The sequence below is a fragment of the Lonchura striata genome, chromosome 20 (genome assembly GCF_046129695.1).
Source record: "Lonchura striata isolate bLonStr1 chromosome 20, bLonStr1.mat, whole genome shotgun sequence".
Taxonomy (NCBI): domain Eukaryota; kingdom Metazoa; phylum Chordata; class Aves; order Passeriformes; family Estrildidae; genus Lonchura; species Lonchura striata.
This window is the reverse complement of record NC_134622.1, coordinates 5,662,175-5,683,476: the sequence shown is the minus strand read 5'-3', so window position 1 is coordinate 5,683,476 and position 21,302 is coordinate 5,662,175. Positions and strand designations below refer to the sequence as shown.

Here is a 21,302-nt window from a genome sequence, read left to right as displayed (position 1 = left end):
GAGCTCCCATGCCCGGCACCCAGAGGTGCTAAACTGGAGGAGAGGGTGCACTGGTGGTGTGCAACACACACACACACGGGCACACTCACACTCACAATCCCCTGCACACACAGAGCATCTCACACCCCAGTACTACACATGCTCACACTCACACGGGTGTTATCACACTCACACGGGTGTTATCACACTCACACAGACGGTATCACACTCACACAGACCATATCACACTCACATGGACGGTATCACACTCGTGCACACTGCCACACACACTCTCACACACCCCACACCATCACAGACACTCTCACACTCGCTGCCCCACATACACACTGCCAGTTCTCTCTCACACTGTCACTGTCACTTACACACTTTCCCACATCTGTTCACACTCATTGTGACACAATATCACACACACACTGTCACATACACAGTCACACTCTCACACGCTGCCACTCGTGCTGTCACACAGTAACACACATGCTCATTATCATTATCACACACTCATTACCACCCTTGGTCCTGCACACTCACACTCATTACCATACTCATTATCACACTCATTCCCATATTCATTATCATGCTCATTACCACACTCAGTCCTGCACACTCACACTATCACACTTATTACCATAATCACTTATTGACATATTTACTATCACACTCATTACCACACTCAGTCCCGCACACTCACACTCTTTATCACATTCACACTCTATCACACTCATTATCACACTCATTACCATACTCATTATCACACTTATTACCATACTAATTATCACACATTACCACATTCATTACCATATTCATTACCACACTGGGGTTCTGCACTCTCACACTATCACGTTCATTATCACACTCATTATCGCACCCATTGCCATACTCATAATCACACTCATTATCACACTCATTACCACACCCGGTCCCGCACACTCACACTCTATCACACCATTACCACACTCGTTATCACACTCATTACGACACACTCACACTCTTTATCACACTCATTATCACACTCATTACCATATTCATTATCACACTCATTACCACACTCATTATCACATTAATTATCACACTCATTACCACACTCATTACTCACTCGGTCCCACACACTCGTTATCACACTCATTACCACACTCGTTATCACATTAATTATCACACTCATTACACACTCATTACTCACTCGGTCCCACACACTCGTTATCACATTAATTATCACTCTCATTACCACACTCATTACTCACTCGGTCCCGCACACTCACACTCTATCACACCATTACCACACTCGTTATCACACTCATTACCACACTCGTTATCACATTAATTACCACACTCATTACCACCCCGGTCCCACCCCGCCTCGCGCTCGCCGTTCCTCGCCCTCACGCCTCCACCAATCACGTCCCTCCCTCCCCGCCTGGCCCCGCCCCCGGCCCCGCCCCCGCCCGCCCCGCGGCTGGCTGGCGTGCGCATGCGCAGAGGCTCCGTGACCGCGGGCCGGGAGCGGCAGCGGCGGGCCCTGCTCGGGGTGAGGGGCCGGGGGGCGGCTGAGGGGCGACGGGACCGGGGCACGGCGGCGCCGGGACGGGGAGCTGGGCTGGGTTGGGTTGTGCTGTGCTTCGCGAGGCGGGCACCCGCTGGCTGGCACCCCCGGCACCCCGTGCTCTGTGCCGCTCAGCCCGGGCCGTTCGCGACGGACCGCCCGGGCCGTTGCGGCCGCTCCGGGCCCGGCCTGCCTGGCGGCCCGGAGGCACGGCCGCTGCTCCCCTCGCAGCAGGCCCCCGCCCCTCCGCAGCTCCCGGGGCGCTCGGTGTCGCCCGGACACCCCCCGGCACGCGTGGGGTCCGACGGTGTCCGTGGTACCGGGAGCCAGCAGGCGGCTGCGGTGGGCGGCCGGTGCTGCCCGGGGCTCCCTGAGGGGCGGGGGGCCCCGAGCCGCCGGCTCCGCGGGCGGGACCTTCCGGAGCTCCTGCCACGGGCCGAAGGCGCTGGGGCGCTGGAGGAGCCCTCCAGATCGTGCCAGCTTCTCACTCACTAGTCAGTGGTCTCCCCGCGAATAAATGACCCGCCTGGGTGCCCAGAAGGAGCCAGGAGTAGTCGGGTTGGACGCAAAGTGTGCTCAGATCCCGTGTCCAGGTGGGATCCTGTGTCTGAGTGTAGCTGCTTTCCTCTCGCTGCCTCCGTTTTTCAATTCACCCATGCCCGAAACCAGCCCTCGGCTTAGCTGACAGGGAAACGCTTTGTTCCGCCTCAGTTGCCGTCTGTATTTTCCCCCTCCGAGGGGAACTTGCTTAAAAGCTTGTTTTGAATGGAAGCAGTCCAGGTTTGGAGCAGCCGGGTTTATTTCTTGTTGTTTTGGCTGTTAACCCAGCCACCTTGTGCCGTGAGGATCAGCAGAGGCTGGGAGAGGGCAGGACTGGGATGGGTCTGCGTGCTTGGAGTTATTACTGTGACCCTTCCCTGCTGCCGAGCTCTGTTCTTTCTCTTTGGTTGGTGCTGGGTGCTTGTGTAAGGAAAGAAGTGTTTGGGTATGAATTACCTGGCAACAGCTGCCAACCCTGTTGCATCGGGTTTTGCTGTGCCCGGAGGTGCAGCGCAGCTGGTGTGGGAGCCCTGGTTTGGGGTCGGGGGAGGACACCGGGCACTTGTAATGCTGTTCCAGTCATGCCCCGTCTTACTGCAGCCCTGTGGCCTCACTGTGCTTTATGTGCTCCCCTAATCCCTGTGTAATCTCTTCCCATGGGATCTTTGGTGCCCTCCCAGTCCTGACTCTAAGATGTTTAAAGATCCTTCTTGGGCTCTCTCTTTTCTGAACAACCTGCTGAAAAGTCTCTATTTTACCAGTCTGATGATTTTTATTTCTAATTCAGCCCAGCTAAAGAGCTCCCAAGGCTCTTTTTCTTTTCCAGGTACAATGTCACATTTTGTGATAACTTTTATCAGCGGTGGCAATTCAAGTTGAGAAACTTAACAAAAGGAGTTGGCATTTTTAGAAATCATCTCAGACCCATGAATTTTAAGATCCTGCATTTAAAGAGAAAGAAAATTCTGCTTTCTGGAAGTAGAACAGAGAATTAAACACAGCTTTCAAAGGTTTTAATTCCTGTTCTCCAGCTTTCTCACCACCATTTGCTGGAGTTTGAAGAGCAGGGAGTGAAGCTGCTGGAAAACACATCTGAAATGCATTGTTTTTTTCCTGTCCAAGTCCCCAATTAAAGCCATGTGGACAAATGTTTCAGAGGTTGTGCTGGGCATAAAGTTCCAATCAAACAAGTCCATCTTCGAGCTCTGAGCCTGTGTTACCAAATACCTTCTGAAGGGCATCTGGGTATATTTAAGTCTGCACTTGAATTAGCCAGGGTTTTGTTTTCACTGGAGGAAGGGTGGCCCAGAGGATTTCTGGCTAGAGCCATGACTAGAGCTTTTAGGGTTGATGTGAATTTCAGCTTTTCAAGGTATTTTTAAAGCTTGAGATGAAGTGTTCTACTCCATAGGATTTGAGTAAAGATGTGAGCTGGGATGTGTAACACATCCCAAACCACATCCCACTCTTCCCCAAACCCTTTCTGCTGCGGTGTAATGCAGAACACTGTACAAGCAGCTCTAGTTTTGAATTTCTCAGCTTTTACTGTTTGTGTGCTGCTGAATTCTCAAAGAGAAATCAGGAACTGTAACTTTAGGCCTTTTCTTTTTAGTTTCCCATAACTCCAGGACTTGTGTAATTCTGGTTTACTGATGCTCTCGTGCATTCCTCACTTCCCAATCTGTGCAAACAGCTGCTGGCTCCAGCAGCTTTCAGCAAGAACTGGCAAGAGGCTGAAATACGCCCCTCGCTCCTCCTTTGGAGCAGCAGTCCCAGCACAGGAAATATTTTTCCACTCTGATGGGGAAGTGGATGTTGGAGCACGCGACGCTCGTGCAGCCAGCCCGGGTATCTTCACATGTGGTCCAGGATTCACAGCACTGCTGCCACCCCGGCGTGAGGGACAGGCTGTTGTCACCCAGCTGTTGTCCCAGCGAGTGTAAGGTGGCACGGGAAGGAGGTGGCTTTTCTGCTGCGGTGTCTGCTTGTCTGCACTTCCTGCTGCTGTTTCAGAAAGGAAGGAAAACGAACCGCTGACTCCCTTCTCACAGCCTCCCTCTTCTCTGCTCTGCGTGTGGCTGCAGATGAATATTTGGTAATAACTTTGGGGGGGGAAACAGTGTTGGTTCTGTATATTTGGGGTTCAGAGCACCTAGTGCAGGTGGGTGGGACAGAAAATGCCACAGCCTGGCTCCTGCTCTGAGTCGAGCATGGATGATGCTGCTGATCCTTGAGCTGGAAAAGTGTTGGTGTGAAACCTGCCTTAAAAGAAGTGGCAGAGGCAGGTGTTGGATTTGATACCTTGAGTCGTAATTTGCTGTTTTGAGCAGTGAACTAACTGTCCTTGGTGTGTTAGGCAAGAATGGATTACAAGGAAAAGATTAATACCAGAGACCAGGGTAGGATCTTGGTGCTCTGGAGTGATTTGTCACCAGGACCAGTTGAGCTGGGGGTGTTGTGTAAAATCTCAGAGCAGCTCAAAAACTAATTTACACTGAATTCCTGGGGAAATTGTTGCCTTCCTCTTATAAATGCAGACGTGTGGGTGTGTCTGTTCTGTGCTCACTCTCCTCTGTCTTTTTTAAGCTATCAAGCCACATGGGCATGATGGATGGGATGCTCCATGGAGCGTGGGATCTTCCCCCATCCGGCAGGGATGTCATTCTCTGTGCAGATGGCATCCTCCAGTGGAAGCCACCCACTGCTGCTCTGCCTCTTGGGAGACCTGAACTTCTCCATTGGATGGGAAGGAAGCTCATGGCTCCCTGCTGACTGCTGGAAGTTAAGCGAGCAATCAATGACGTGAGACCTCGGAAAGGAGAAGGCGAATTTATTTTAAAACAAAATTAGTTTCATTCATTCACAGCCAAACCCACCTACACGCGAGCACCAACGTGGGGCTCTCCAAGTGGTTGTCCAGCATTTGGGCAGATGTGTGTGCAGATAGTTTGGGCTGGATTCCTTGGAATGACACAATAGACAAGGAATGTCAAATATCAGACCTCTGGTGTCTTTCGGGTGATCATGTGAGGCCTGTGGATCTGTTCATTTTACATCCCTTGGGGGCTGAGAGTAGTGATCTCTTCTTGTTGGAATTTATTCACTGTTAGTTTGTGTCTTTGTCTGGTTTTAGGGCTCCTACCCTTTCTCTGTTCTCCAAATCATCTCTTAAGGGCTTGAGTCTCTGATTGTCCCTCATTTCAAGATGTTCCTTTCTTTCCAACCTGAGAAGCTGCAGATAGGTGTGCTTTGATCTTGAGGACCTACTAAATCAGTGCCCTCAGCACAGGCAGCACAGCTTGATTATGCCCTGTGTTCCTCCTGGTTCTCTTGTACTCCCTCCCATCTCTTTCTTTTGCTGGGATCACAGTGAACTAAAGAAGAACGTGTACTGTGATTTGCAAACTGTGAATTAAGAGTTGTCTTCTGGCTTTGTTTGCATGTGTAATGCTGCACAGGAGTCACAGGACTGATCCTGGGCCAAAACTAAGTGGTCAGAATCCTGAATGGAGCTGATGGTGTAGCCCTGGAGCTCAGATCAGTGTGAAGAGTTTGGGAACCATTTGTGTAACTCAGTCATTTCTGTGAATGAGTGTTTGGCCAGCATTTGGCAGCTGACATTGGGGTGGTCAGTGTGATGCTGCCAGGAGCAGTGCTGAGCATGGGGAAGGGGCAGAATGGCAGCTTGCCTTGGCACACTGCTGGCTAGTCAGTGTCTGTCAGAGCTCATGCCAAGGCTTACAGGTCTGCCTGACGCAGATCAGCAGTGGCTCCGGGATGGTTTGGTACAGATCTGTGGTGATTCAGGTGGCATTTGGTGCCACAAATCATAGGAAACAGAGTCTCCCTGAAGAGTGTTTGCCCTCAATTAGCAGAAGTTGCCAGCACTGGCAGGGAGTGAGTGGTGGCACCTCACTCACCCTCAGCCAGAGGTTTTTGAGGCCAGTCTGCATCTCTGGAGTCTCTTAAGTCCATAGCAAACATCCTCTGTGAAAGTCGGAGCTTGTTTCCCTCTCAGATGGCTTGTGTGATGTGGGTGTGCCTGGGGACATCCACAGTGGGTGTGGCGATTTGGGACATCATTCTCAGCTCCCTGTGCTCTGTTTCTTGCTGCAGGTCCTCAGGAGAAAATGGTGTAAGGCCAGCTCAGCTGCCACTTCCAATCGCGGCGTGCCCGGACCTCAGGGAGAAGCATGGCAGCAGCTCAGGGAGCGGGGAGCAGTTCAGCCGGGCCGTCCGGCCCGCCCGGTTCTGCCCCGGGGCACAGCAGCAGCTCCACGGCAGTGGCCGTGTGGGAATGGCAGGATGAATTTGGCAGGTGGAGGCCGTACCGAGGCAATGTCTGCAGCTACATTGAGCAGGTTATCCAGGCCTCTCAGCAGAAGGGCCGGCGCTCAGGCTCAGGGCTGCTCAACAGCATCCCTTTGGGACACGCGGATCCCGCCTTGGCTCCCTACGTCATCGACATTCCAAGCTTGACACAATTCCGGCAGGATACAGGTAAGGGAGTTTCCCCACCCCTTCTGTTGATGTGCTTGGGGACAAGCAGGGCCTTGTTCTCTGTGTAAGAGCCCTGCAAAGCTCTGCTGTTTGTTACCATGCCGGGCAGCTCTGTGAGCACATCTGCTGCTCTCCTGCTGCTGTCTGTGGAGCTGGGTGCAGGCAGACAGCCGTAATCTCTTCAGGAGTATCATCATGGGACCCCTGGAGCTCCCAGCCTGTGAGCCAGAGCTCAGAGCTGGAAACTTCCCCCCCCCCCCCCCCCCCACCAATCCATTCAAGATCACTTGCGTAAAAAGGTCTTTTTACGATTCCAACCCTCCTGCTTGAATCCCTTGCTCCCTCTGGAGTTGGAGTGCCAGCTGCTTTACCTTGGCATGCAGCCCTGCTCAAGCTGCCTGCAAGTGCCTGAGGCCCCCGCACGACACCAAAACGCTGCAGCAGAATATTCCCTCCACTTGTGCTGTGTGAGCCTGGCTCACTTCCTCCCAGGGAGAAAGGGCAGGGTGGGCTCAATCGCAGAAATGAGACCTGATTTTCATTCTCCTCTCCCCTGGGGTCACTTGGAGTAGCAGCTCAGAATTTGCAGAGATGACTCCTGCCCTTTTTTGCTCCAGATGTGCTGAGCAGCTGGAGCTTAGACAAGGGGCAAGGATGGAATGCGTGCACTTCATCCCTGGAAAATCCAGGGAGATCCCAAATTACACACCCCAAATGAATGGCTGCTTTGGAAAATTTTCCAACCATCAGTTTCCCCTTTGTCAATGTCTCTCCCATCACTCCAGGACGCAGTTGAGCATCATCCCAAACTTTAAAGAGGGCCATGTGTTGGTTTCTTGCCAGTTGAAACAGTAAATGAGCAATATTTTGAATCAGCTGCATGATCAGCCAATTCTGGCAGGAAAGGGAAGTGGTTGGAGCAAATGTGAGCGGTCATCACAGCTGCATCCGTGTTTTTATCCTGATTTGGTGACCTTAGGCTGAGTTTATCTAGTGGTGTCCTGGGTGAGGTGAGGAGCTTTCTAAGCTGGATGCCCTGGCAGGTGTGCTCAGCTTGGCGTGTTTAAACATCTGGAAGGCCAGGTGAGGCTGTGGGTTTGAGTGGTACAGTGTGGACCACCAGAGCTGGCATCAGTAGCTGTTTCTCTCTTGGTTTTTTCATGCCAAACTTGTGAAGGAGACTTCCAGCCTCTGGGTCTTTCAGCCAGTGCTCAAACCTGTAGACAGCAGTCCTAAGCTGTCTGGTGAAGGTGAGGAGAGAGCCTGTGGGGTGGGAGAAATGTGTCCCAGTGCAGCTGTCTGTCCTTAGAGGGTTTATTTCTCTTTAGACTCTTCTGAAAGATCTCAAAACACTCAGTGAATATTGTCCATTGGAGGGTGGTTTGGAGCTGTTCATCTCTGGAGGACAGTCCAGTTCAGTTCTGGAAATTATTTTGGCTGGTATGATCTCATTCTTTCCTTGGTTTAGATCTGAGTTTCAGTTGTTAATAACAAAAAGGTTGATTCTGCTCCACAGCTCTCCTGCAGTGTTTCCCATTGATCCAAAGTGATGCTGATCAGAGGGGCCAGTGCTGTGAACCTCCCTCCACAAATACCTGTGTGCTCTGCAACGTGACTGTTGGAAAAGCTCTCAATTCCCCTTGCCATGGCCCAGTTCTAAGCAAAGCTTTTTCTCTCTGCAAGGCTCTGCCTTAAACGTGAACCTTTCTGAGCGAGCTGCCAGCTGAACTTTGTCATGTGCTGGAGAAAAGAATCTCTACAGGAAACATCCCCATGAAAAATCTTTAAACAGTGCAAAAAATAGGCTGTTGTATTCTGCTCATTAGCTATTAGACAGATAAATAGGCTCTTCAAAGGAAGCCAGGGAGAATAACAGGAAGCCAGTGTTAACGGGAGCAGTGTCCCCAGCAGCAGGGAATGACAGCTGTGCGGGGGGATCTTGTGGGCAGGATTAGCTGTGGGCTTCAGCTGTGCTCAAGGCAGATTAGCTGGGAGTGAGTGGAGGGGAGCAGCAGGAGTTGTCCTCTCACCACAGCTGTTTGCCCACCCTGGAGAGGAATGGCTGTTTCCCTGCCAGCCTGGGGGAAGGGAGATGTTTTCCAAGTGCATTGCATTCGTCTTCTTGTTGACTCGTAAAAATTCTTCTTTCTACTGCTGTTTGAGGGTGTTAAAAACACAAGTTGCTTGCAAGTCCTGCAGTCCTCTTTGTGCTGCTTTTAGCTTCTGAGCTGCCAGTGGAGCAGGGGAAGCCTTGTTAATCTCTTGAGATGTGTCCCACTGGACACCTTGCCTTACCTGTAGTAGTCCCCTTTCTCTGAGAGCAGGTTCCCTCCACTCATTTCTAAATGTAATGCATGTCTCACCATCTCATTCCCAGTCAGTCCCATCCCTAGTCCTCCTCCTGCTCAGGGGTTCATTCCTGAAGTTATCCACCTTTGAGGCTGTTTGTGTTTCTGAAACTTGGCAAGACTTGCTGGATAGGAGCAGTCATTTGCTTTTGGCTGTTTAGTCTGCTTTTCCACCAAGACATCAATTCCAGGCTGGGAAGGTCATTTTGGTTCTGCTGATAGTTTCTGCCAGAGGAAGGTCTGGTCCCACAGGAATCATAAGCTCCATGGTTGGGTAGGTTGCTGTGTTGGACTGGCTGCTAGTAGTGTTTTGAGTGTGCTGATGAGATGTTGTTTGTTGGCTGGTGTCACTGGAGAGTCCTGCTCTGCAATGAGCAGGATGCTTGGTGCTGCTCTGGAGGAGAAACACCAGTCCTGGCATTTCTTGGTCCTGCACATTGTGCCTTTGAGGGAGCCTTAGCCTTTGTGTCAGCTCTGGAGCTTCAGCAATGCTGGGATAAGGAAACACAGTTTTCACAACTATTGGGTACAATAACAGCAGCATGATCCTCATGGCAGCATGCAGTCAGGCAGAGCCTGAATGCAGCAGCAGCTGGATTTTTGGCAGTGTGGAGTCCCACGTGGGCTGTCCTCCCTCTTCTTTGGAATGTACTTGTTGGGTGTGAAGCCTGCCTGGACTGCTTGTGCCCCACAGAGTCTCCAGTGATACTCTGGGGTAGTTCTCCTCAGGCTTTAGGTGTGGGTACTTGTAAACATGCCAGATTTCACCTGGGGTCCTGGAACATAATGCCATAACTCTCATGACCTCTTTAGAGGCTTTATTTTACTTTCTTTTTTTTTCCTCTTGGTGCTCTTCTTTGAACTCCTCCTGTGTTGTTACAACTCGCTCGCCTGTTCACCCTCACCTTCCTACATCCCCAGACTTGCTTTCCTCACAGCATTTCCCTCTCCTCTTCCTCTATGCAGAATGCTGCTGAGGGTTTTTCCTGCAGTAGCAGTTTTGACCCTGCTGCAATAACCCATTTTTCAAAGGTTACAGAGCTTCTGTCCTTTTGGGTGGCTTCCTTCCCTCTCATTAGGCTGCTGCTTTTTTGAAGCAGGGGATAAAGTACCCAGGAGTGAAGTCATCCTGGAAAGCCAGGCTTCCAGGGAGTTCAAGCTCCAGCTGTCACTGTCGGGTGGTCTTGCAAGAGTAGTGTTTCTCCTTCCATTTCTCTCCCTTTGTCTCGACAGCTGCTCTCTCCTGTTGTCAAGTTTCTTCATTGTCTTCCCCTTTCTAGTCTTGCTCTCTCTCCCAGCAGCCAGGAGCCTGCAGAAGTTTGCCCTTCTCCAGAGTCCTTGCCCTTGCCCCCTTGTGGGACTTCACCCACTCTCCCGAGACCAAAATTGCCCCGACCCTTGTGTAACAAAGTGGGCGTTCAACCCCTTAAGTGCTCCTACAAAGCACTTCCCAATGGTGTCTTGTCTCTATAGTTACTCTGTTGTCAAGGCTGTGGGAGTTGGGTTTTTTTTTAACCAGATCTGTGCCTCAGCCTGATTTTTTTTCCCGTTTTCCTTTTTTTCTCCTTTTAACGTCAGGGAGGCATATGTGATCACTGTGCCTTTGTGCTTGGGTGTGTCTGCGTCTGCATCCTCTCTCCTTCCCTCCTTTCCCACCCTTCCTCTTTGCAGCTTTTGAACCTGCTGCCAGCCCACAATCAGATTTGGCAGAGGAACAGGGATCTCAGGGATGTGTTTTTCTAAGCTTCATGAGCAAACCCAACCCTGTTGGGAAGAGACGGTCTTTTAGTGCCCCTCTTGAGGGAGAATGAGAAAGGCCACCCCAAAGTAGGCAGCATGGATCTGTGCAGAAACAAATCCCTGCAACAACCTCTCTCTTAGTTCTCTGCTGGCTAAATTGTGTTTCTTCTCCCCTCCTCTCCCACACAGGGACGATGCGGGCTGTCCGCAGGCACGTCTTCCCAGGGGACTCTGCTGCTGGGCAGGGCATTGTCTGGGAGTGGCAGAACGACGAGGGCGGGTGGTCCCCGTACGAGATGAACGTCTGCGTGTTCCTGGAGCAGGCCCGTGCCACCAACCACCAGCGAGTGGATCTCGGGCCCTTGGGCTACAACTACGAAGTTGACTTTGTGGCTCAAGTGCAGACCAACAAGAGCACGAGGTTCCGCCGCAGCGTTCAGAGGCGTTTGGATGCCCCGTACCCGGTGACGACCGCCACCACACCCCTTCACACAGGGGTGGGATGTTCTTGCCAGCAGTGCTGGCCAAACAGCGGGACTGGCCCCATCACCACACGCTACCGTCACTCCATGACAAACTTTCCCAACTCCTCCACGACTCATCAGGTTCCCGGGAGGACAGCGTCAGTAAGTTCTTCCAACGTCGGCTTCGTGCCCTATAACAAACCCGCTTTGACTGGAGCAAGGTCAACACCAAGACTCAATGCACAGAACACCTTGGTTTTGGCTCAGACTGGGAGCCTCAGTGCAGCATTGGCAGCATCTAATGGAGTCAGGTACAGATCCTAATTCACCTTTAAATACCATATCTATGTCCAAGAGATTTGCTGTGCTCAGGTCTGCATCCAGGAGCCTCTCTGTCCCAGAGGACTTTACAAGGGTCTTCTCCCTAGGAGGGAGAGGTTTGTGCCTGTATATCCAGTGCAGTGGATGAAGAGACTTCCCCTCTACTTTCTACCTCATTTCTTCCCATTTTAAATACAGTCCCTGTCTATCAGTCTCCCTGAACCACAAGGCAGTTCACTCAAGTTGAGATTCTGAAGGTTTGAAAAAATTAATAGTGTGCAGTGGTATTTTGGGTTAGGTTAAAAAGCAACTTTGAGGGGAATTCATGGGGAAGGAAAAGGGAACGTGTAAACACACTTAATTCAAATTAAATGGATTGGAACACTGCTCTGTTCATTCTAAGCTCTTCCCCTTCAAGGAGGGATCACAGGTCTCATTGTATGTGGCTGAGACCTCATGACCTCTCTGTCAAAATCAGGTGTCCAGGCTATTTTTCAGGCTAAGTGGTGATGAAGAGCAGAGGTACCACTGGATTCATTTTCTCTGTGGCACTTCTCTGACCGGGCTGGAACAAGTGTGCATCTCTCAGCCCAGGATTTCACCTCCTGTCAGCTAGAGCCAAAGGAGGGCTGTGTTTGCACCTTTCTGGTGGGGGAGGAAGAGCCTCACTTATCTTCAGGCCTTTTGGTTGCTGCCAGCTCAATGAAGAGCAGAGGCTTGTGGTCCGACAGCCCGGCTCCTCTCCATGGCATGGGCTGCTGGGGCAAGCCACAGTTGGTTATTCCACTTTCAGGATCTTAACTCTTCCTGTGCTCAAGCCCTTGCTGGCAGAGGTGTGTGTGGCCTGTCTGTGGCAGTGCTGGCACCCAGAGTGATCCAGCAAGGGCTGGCTGACTGCTCCCTCTGTTTGTGAATGGCTGGAAATGGCAGAGCCTTACACTCACTTCACTGGGAGTAATCCAGCTGTTGAACCCCTGAGAAACTGCAGGGGAACTTGCCAGGGCTGATTTACCTGTCCAAGTAAGTATAGAGATAAGAGATCTAGCAGAGATCTCTTCTGCTAATTGCACGAGGCACTGGGGTTTGAGGTTTGTTTTGAATCTCATTTGTGTTTTAGACAACACTGTGAATCTTGAGATGTTTTTCTGAGTATCGTGTTGGGACTTTTCCTCTTTGGGGTCATCCGAGTGAAATGATTTCTCACATCCTGTTCTTCTTTCTCACAGTCTTATTTTGGGGGCTTTTTTTCCACCTGGTGACTTTTTGTGTTGCCTTAGGCATCCACAGTGCTTCTCTGTTCCAGTCACCTTCGAGGAGGGCTGAAAATCTGACCTCAGCACTGCCTGCAGGAGCCCCCAGTAAGGCTCTTGCTGTCCCCTGAAGAAGCTGCCAAAATCCCCTTCTTGCAGGAGTTGCTGGTGGGTGCGTGGGGCCACTGGGCTGCCTGAAGCCCCATCCCTCCCCAGAGGATTTGCAGAGTGACTCAGGGTGGGGAGTTTGAAAAGGAAGAGCCAAGTGCTGCAGCAGTTGTCCCACAAGCCTTTCTGGAGCTGATCGGGGTCTGGGTATGTTGTGTGCTACTGGTGGGGGGACAGGCTGTCCTGAAAGGAGGGAGGATGGGAGAGAGATGCTTGGAGGAGGTTGCCATGGGCTCCTGACCATGCACTGAGCCCATGGCCCAGGCAATGCTGACTGGGAGGAAGGGATGCCAGGAGGTGCCCATGGCTGGTTGAGGTTGGGCTGTTTGAGCCTATTTTGCAGCTCATCTGTTTGTGTTGTGGAGGGGGTGATGTGGCTGGTGTCCTGGCAATCATCCCTAGCCAAGCCAGCCTTTCTGGGGGATGCAAAGGGATTATGCAGTTAAATCTAGGCTGAGGACAGCAGGACATGCCACACAGGGCAGGTGGCAGCTCTTTGGATACCTGGGAGTGTGTGAGTGCTGCCAGACTTGTGTAAAACCCCCACCCCCAGTGAGCCCCACTCCCCTGGCTGCTGTCTCTTCCCTTGGGGTGTGATCTCCTGTCCTTTGGGATTAGTTTTGCAACTCTCCTTTATCCCTGCCAGGACAATAAGTGCACACAGGGGGGCAGTCTGTCTTCCAGCAGCGTGCCATATGTGAAAGGGACTTTTTCATTCCCAGCTGACAGCTTGGGATGGCTTTTCCTCATCAGCCCTGTGCTGGCGTTGAGTCGGAAATGCCACTGGGTGGGTGTAATTGCTCCTGGCTGGAGTTACAGTCTTGGGCTCATGAAACCCATGTCCCAGCAGAAAATCCTTTAATTTCTGTGAATTGGAGGAAACCTGAGTAGCAAACTCTAACAATGTGTTTCATTTAATTCCTAAGCCCAGAGCATTCCTGGGTTATTTTATCCACTGGGTTCCCTGTCTTCCTCGCTCAGACACAGCATGGTGGTTAGCTCCCCTTCCCTTGCAGTCAATGCCCCACATCACCCTACAGTCTAACCATTTTGGCTAATTATCCTGCATTAATTATCCTGCTACAGGTTTCTGGCTGTATTCTCTTAGCTGTGATGTGCAATTCCCATGCTGGCCCATGCTCAGAGACCCAAGGGAAGGGAGCACTGGGCCACAGTGGATCCTCTGGTGTCTGCTAAAGGCTGTGTTGTGTTTACCCCACAAGCTTTGGCTCCAAAGCAGCCCTGACAGATTACTTGCTTTTACAAAACTGCTAATCTCCATAAGACTTGCAGAGGTGGCTGAGCTGCAACTGGCAGAAGAGAGCCTGAAAGGCGGTGCAGTTGTTTACACCCAGTTTCTTTAGGAAACACAGCTAAAAATGGCAGCACCTCTCTTGCAGGGCTGAAACGAGGTGCAGTTTGTGCTGGAAAGCTGCCTGACTCCCTGTGTGGCTGTGGCAGTTACTTCTAGCAGGCAGGCAGGCAGGGGTAGCCCCCAGAACAGGCATGCCCAGGCTGCTGTGCCACTGAGGGTGATTAAATGCATTTCCTGCTTGCTGGAGGGCGGATGCTGGTGTGAGAGCAGGCGGAACTCCAGCACTGCCAAATGCACTTTAATTTCCTCCTGCTCTCAAGAGGGTCAAAGCCACTGGAAAACCCAGAGAGGGGTGCCAAGGCTTAACTAGATGCTAATATCTTGGCTACGCTTATAATAAATTACATGCATGTGGGCAAGTTATTTTGCTTTTTGGTGCATTAGTTTCCTCTTGTGGATTAAACACAGTTAATGAATCTGGCCTCTGTCATGGACAGGGCTGGAATCTGCACATGGAGTGTGCCATGGCAAGGGCTGTCCTTGCCTCAGCACTGTTAACCAGGATCCCAGCCTCCTCCTGGCAAATCCTTCCCACCCCACATGGGAAAGCATCAATTCCCTAGGGCAAGAGCTCCCCTGTTCCCTGCACTGTGCTGTCTAATTACAGAGTAAGGCACTCCTGAAGAACAGTAAGGAGTGCCCTGCTTGTAATATGAGCGAGTAAAGCTGCAGGAAGCAATCTTCTGAGGGATATTAATTAGTGTCCCAGCCAGGCAAATCCCTACAGTAGTTCTGCAGGCTTCTCTGAGCTTATGTGGCTTTAGCTGCTGGCCTGGGTTGTGCCTACCAATAAGACAGGCAGCTCATGGGGGCAGGATTTTGTATAAAATCAGGGGGAGTGGGGGTCTTGGGAGCTGGAAAAGGATGCTGACAGAATTGGGGTGTTTAGGTGCTGCACTCCAAATCTCCCATGGGGAACAACACACAGTCAGTGCTCTGTAGGATCAGAAAGGACCCTAACTAGGGCCTTTCCTTCTTTCTCTCCACCTTTGTATCCTTCAGCTTTGTCCATAGACATTCCCATGAGCTCCTTGGGTGGTGAGGAGCTCTCCTGGTGCTGGTTCCACTGTGCCCACTGTGAGCTGTCCTGCAGCCCTTTTAGCCAGCATGGGGCTAAACCAGGTGTGGTCATTAATGTCATCTCACACTCAGTGAGCCCTGGGAAGGGGTCTGGACCTTCAGGTGTTGTGGTAGTGTGAAGTAGGGCTGGATGCTGCCCTGATCTGTGAGGAGAAGCGTTGGCTGTTGCCCAGAGGGTTACAAAAACGCCATGATACAGATATCTGTGGCCTGCTGGTTGTGTGCAGGGGAGAGGAAGGAAGAAAAGGCCATATCAGGTGGAGAGGGTGAGTTCCTACAGGCTTCCCCAGTTCTGCTCCGTTGGGGTATTGTGTATGTATGGCTCAGGTGATGGCTCCAACCTGGCCACCCAACGTTTGAAGTGGCAGCATCCCTGGATTCCAAGCTGTTGACACAGTTCCTTGCTGGACTTGTGCTTTGCTGTCTCACTGGTGCTGCAGATTCTTGAAATTCTGGAGAAGCAAGTGGGTTTGTCATGCTGAAATCTGTCTGCCCTGTCTGCCTCCTGTAGCAGACTGCCTGGGAACCAGTGGTAGGAAATCTTACCAGGATCTTCTTGCTGAATCTCTGAGAACATTGTCATATTTTACATCCTTTTATTCACAACCTGGTGATCCCTGTTAAACTCAGAAACATCCAGCACACAGAGCAGTGGGAGAGCAGGAGCTGCAGCAAACAACAGGAAAAAATGGAACCAGGAAGGAGGAATTGATACCAGGACACAGTCAGAGAATTCTGGCATTGACTGTCAGGTGTTGCAAGCACCTGCAAGAACATTTGGCCAGGAGTCAAAGGCACTGCCTGGTAAGAAATCTCCGTGAGCAGCAGGAGCAGGTGTCTCTGTGGCTCCTCATTTCTCCACACTGCAGTGCTTGCTCTTGCACTGATGCTATCCAGATCTCCCTCTCCCAAAACATCATTTTTTCCCCTAACTGAGCTGTTTTCAATAAATGAGCACGACCTCTCCCCAGAAGCCAGCACTAATATGGCAATGCTGGAATATCTTGAGCTTGTGCTGTTCCATTGTTGGATGCACAGTTCACATCACACTACAATAGCAATAGCCTTCCTTGTTACCTCATCCCCTTCCTCCTCTCAAACCCCTACTTCAATCCCAGGGTAGGCTCTGAGGAGCATTTCCTCACCTTTTTTGGCACTGCAGCACTTCCTCCCACGCACTGTGACTGCAGACCTGCCCAGACAGCGTTGTGGTACCTCAGAGCAGTGTGGATTTCCCTTGATTTCATCAGCCTTTGGGCTTTCTGCAGTTGTAACAGAACTCCGGGAGCGTGGCAGCACTGCTCCCACGGTGCAGAGTGATGGGTCAGCATAACCCCCAGCACTGTTAGCTGAGATACTGCTAATGAATGTGTGTATTTAGTGAAGTAACAAGTATTTGATTTCTCCATCGTCACATCAGTTGGCTCAAATCCTCCAGCAGCCAAAGCTGACACACTTTGCCTTTACACCAGGAGTGCAGCTGATCAGTGACTGTTTCTTGGCTCATGGATGGTAATTTATCTGCAGTGCACTCACAGCTTCCCAAACTTGATTGCTTGCAAATGCATCAAGTGCTTATCTGTTTCTCTCTGCAGATCTCAAGGGCTCTTCTCACTTCTGTTGTGGTTTAACCCAGCAGACATTTAATCACCACACAGCCCATCAACTCACTCCATCCTCCACCGGGGGAAGGGGGAGACAATTGGAAGAAAAGAAAAGTAAAAATTGTGGGTTAAAACAAAGACAGTTTAACAGGACAGAGAAGGGAAGGAAAATCGTAATGCTGATGATGATTGAAACGTACAAAACAAGTGATGCACTAAGCAATTGCTCACACTCACTGACCAATGCCCAGTCATTCCCAAGCAGCAGCCCCCAGTCAGTTTTTCCCCTGGTTTTGCTACTGATCATGGCATCCTGTGGTCTGGAATATTCCTTGGGTCACTTGGGGTCAGGTGTCCCAGCTGTGTCCCCTCCCAGCTTCTTGTGCCCCCCAGCCTCCTCAGTGCTGGGGTGGGGTAAGGAGCAGAAAAGGCCTCACTTAGTGTAAACACTGCTCAGCAACAGCTAAAACATCCCTGTGCTATCAGCATTATTCTCATCCTAAATCCAAAATACAGCACTATACCAGCTACTAGGAAGGAAATTAACTTCATCCCAGCTGAAACCAGGACAACTTGATACAAGTTCTAACTCATGGATGACTTGGATTTGAATCTCACAGTAAGAAGAGTGAAGGACTTCTCTGTCATCCTTTCAAAGCATGGTTACAAGTGTAATGACCCTATGTTCCAGCCCATTGGAAGGATTTCCTGCCTCTATCTCTTTTCCTGGTACAGTGGAAGGTTTAGCTTTCTGCTTTATTTTATTTTTACCTTCCATGGGGAAGTGAAAGCACCCAAGGTGATGTTTCATCTCAGGGCATGACAACAAAACACAAACTTCTGTATCAGTCACAGCCTGGGGTGGAGGGGGTGCCCAGGCTCAGTGGAGCCTTCTTGGCTTCTCAGGAGGAAATGAGGGAAGGTCAAATGTCTCTGATTTTTTTGGGTTGCAGTTCCGTCAAATGCCTGGTCCTCAAATATCCTTCATGTCTGCAGCTGGAGAACAAGAGTCCTGCTGCTTGCCATCTTCTGAAGAGGATCATAAGGGCAGATATGAAGCAACAGGATGAGATAAAGTAGAGAAATACCTAAGAAAGAGCTGTGACAAAGAGGGTGAATCAGGAAAGAAAACAGAGTCATAAAGACATTTGATTCAGAGCCCTTTGAAATCATGGGGAAGATTTTCCCTGTGTTTGATGGGTTTGAAATGTTGCCAGAAGAATCTGTTGCATCATTTGAAGGCATTGCAAAATTTGGGGCATCAGAAGGGAAAGCACAGCCTTTGAAAGAGGCAGGAGGGAAATCTCTGTGGTCCAGAGAGCTTTATAAGGGTCTGGGGTGCTGATCTCACTTGGCCAGACTGCCAGAGCTGCACCAAGCCCTCTGTCCTGCCCAGGCTTCTTCAGGGAGGCCAGCACACATGTGGGAGCCTATTCCAAACTGTGACAGGTAGGAGAGGGGACAGGCAGGGTGGAAAACAGCCTTGTATCACTCAAAAATCTTTTCAGCCCTGGTCCTTGTTATGTGAATGTGAGCAGAGACTTAGTAAGATTGAAAGGAAGAAACTCTGTGGTACCTTTTTGGGCAGGGCAGCTCTGCATCCCAGCTGGACACAAGAAGGTTTCCCCTTAATAGTGGGTGAGATTTAAGCTCTTGACCACCTTAGTCTCTGAATTCCTAAGCAGCTGGCCAGCTTTGCTTAATTTTGGAGAGTCCTTGGAGATTGTTGTCTGAATGCACCATATATTAACTGCTGCTGGGCCATGAGCCTCATCCATCCCAGGCACATGAGCCACCTGAGACAAAATCCATGTTGTGTTCTCTGTGCCAGTGTTTGGATTTCAAGTGTTCCTGCTCTGCTAATGTGGATCCAGCTCAGTTTCTTCTCTAGAGACCCCCCATCAGCACTGATGCTGCTGCTCCTCTTTCCTCCCTAGCTCCTGCTGCCAGCTAATGGCATAACCCTGGCTGCCCATGTATTCCAAAGTTGAAGTAGTTCAGCTGCCAGCACTGCCAAAACAAGTAGGTGAGGGACCTGGAAGGCATGTTTGGTGTCCATCTTCTCTTCATTTCCAAATGAAAACAGGCCAAGCTCTTCTAGGTCTCCTTCAGCCTTTCTTCCCACATCCCCTTGGATGTGTAGTGCAGGTTGGCTGCTCACAGGAAGCTCTGTGGGGGAGTGGCAAGAGCAGGGATCTAGCACAGGAGCAGAGCAGGGTCCAGCAGGAGGAATGGATGAGTTAGGAGAAGATGGGGCTGGCAGCAGCTACATGTAGCATAGCTCTAAGACACTCCTTGCAGGTAAGTAAGTCTAGGAGAGAGCTCTGGCAGACACAGCTCCTTAAGTACAGCTGCTGGACCAGTGGGAGAAGGGGTGAGGGTCCCAGCTGGGGCTCATCTGAGCAATTAGTCCCTGTTAATATATCCAGGGCCCTGGCACTCAGGAGGGAGCACTGCATTGCTGAATTGTCTTTGTTTGTCTCTGATCCTTGCTGTTAAAAGTAACCTGTTTTTTTTTTCTCTCTAGTGTCCAGGCCTTGCCTGTCAAGATGTCCAAACCCAGCAGGGTGAGCCAGGCCCTGGCAGGTAAGAACTCCCCTGTGCTATATTTGCTTAGTCCTTAGGAGTAGGTGAATGAGAAGTTTGCCTTTCTGTAGTACTTACTTTCTATTTTTGACTTTTGGAAAGAGTCAAAAATGTTGATGATGTTTAAGGTTTTAGACCCAAAGATTTTCCAGAAAAGCAAAGAGGGCAGATTTGGGGGAGAATGGGATAGACAAACCTTATTAACTGTTTTTCTCATCCTGAGTCTTTCAAAATAACTGGGATTATTTGGGGCACGGCTGTTCATCTTCTGTACGTGTGGATGAGCAAGTAGCAAAGGAAAGGGCATGTGAATCAAGTTCAATGCTAGCTGCTATTTTCTGCTGTTTTTAAAGTCAAAGGAGGGGAATGGTGTGAGATTTTTTTGTGGTTTTTAATATGATTTTTTACAATGTGGTTATATTGAAAAAGCTCAGGTGGTCTTTAGCTTAAAGAGGATTGTGATGTCTTGTCTTGGGGAAATGGAGACTGAAGTTGAATCAGACATTGTCTCCTGGTGCAGCAGAATACAGGTTTGCTCGTTATCCAAACCTGTGGACACACTACTAAATATACTGAGGAGTATGTCTGGGAGGAATGAAAGTGCCAGTTTTCAATGCTCCTTTTCAGAGTATATTGGCCTGCTAAAGTTGAAATGGCATTGCCTAGAAAATGACAATTTGTGCTGTCAGCTTCCCATGGAAGAGTTGCTGTGCCAAAAGCCAGTGGCATCTCTGCTGTGTTTTGGCTCAGCCAGTGCCAAACCAACGACCCTGGTGTGGTGGTACTGGGGGATTTGGGTGACCTGGTACCAGCTGTGCTCTCAAAACTATATCATTACCTGGGAGAGGAGTGCTAAACTTCAGAAAATAACAGATAACAGAAGTTTGCTCTGTTTCAGACACTACAGAATGTCTGTTAACCCTCTCCTTCCTCTGTCACTTGGCCATGCATGGTCTCTTGAGGTTCTTGGCTCCTGGGACACCAGACTTTGCTCCTGAGTGAGCAGAGACAGTCACATTCTTGTTTTTTGAGACAGTGGTTCCCACCTTATTCCAGAAAAGGTGTTTGGTCTCTTCTTGAGTGCCAGGTTTTACCCTGGCTAAAAAGGGTCCCCAGGATTAATGTTTCCCTTCACCTGGAAGGGAATATTGGCACCATCCTGAGAACTGCCCTGCACGTGTCTGTAGCCATTCTGGCCCTGCATGAAGACTAACACAGGTGGCCTCTGACATGCAGCATGCAGCCCATCTGTCTCCTCCTTAGCAAATCACTTTGGAAACGAGGTGTAAAGTCAAGCTCAGACCTTGTCTGGGTGGGTGACCTGAGCACAACTCCCCTTGCTTGTGACAGCTCTGCCTTTCATGCCCTGCCTGTTAGCACTGTGTGTAATTAGGTACATTATCACATAAAGGTAAATAAAGCTGATAAATGCAGGCTGTGTTAATGTTGTTACCTGTGATCTCATTCTCCATGTGCAGTCTGTTCATGCCTTTGGTGCCACGTTTAGATGGAAAAGGCAGCAGGAAGTCCCAACAGAATAAACCATTTGCCACCATTTAATACAATAAGATGGTTACAGTTGTAATTGCTATCTCTGTTGTTGCAGTCTGGGGGTGTAAAAGAAGGGATAATTACTCATTTTAATATTCTTTACTTTTCCCTGAGGCAGCCAGCACGAGGCACAAGGGGATGTAGGGAAGTGCACTAGGAGCTCCCTGCAGCCAGGGTCTCCTTCAGATCCAGGTCTTCACACAACACAGCTTTGGGTGCTGTGCTGCCTGCTGCCAGG

At 50.3% G+C, this 21,302-nt stretch overlaps 1 protein-coding gene across 2 annotated transcripts in view; it reads left to right on the top strand.

The window, feature by feature from the left end:
• The first annotated feature begins 1,469 nt into the window (after positions 1-1,469).
• Positions 1,470-21,302, top strand: part of DTX2 (deltex E3 ubiquitin ligase 2) — a 34,391-nt gene continuing 14,558 nt past the window's right edge. For both annotated transcript variants that reach the window (XM_021550934.2, XM_021550933.2), the window contains exons 1-4: positions 1,470-1,522; positions 6,194-6,577; positions 10,855-11,440; positions 19,455-19,513. In XM_021550934.2, the coding sequence (XP_021406609.2) occupies positions 6,271-6,577; positions 10,855-11,440; positions 19,455-19,513 (952 nt within the window). In that variant the 5' untranslated portion in view covers positions 1,470-1,522; positions 6,194-6,270. The remainder of the gene's footprint in view (positions 1,523-6,193; positions 6,578-10,854; positions 11,441-19,454; positions 19,514-21,302) is intronic.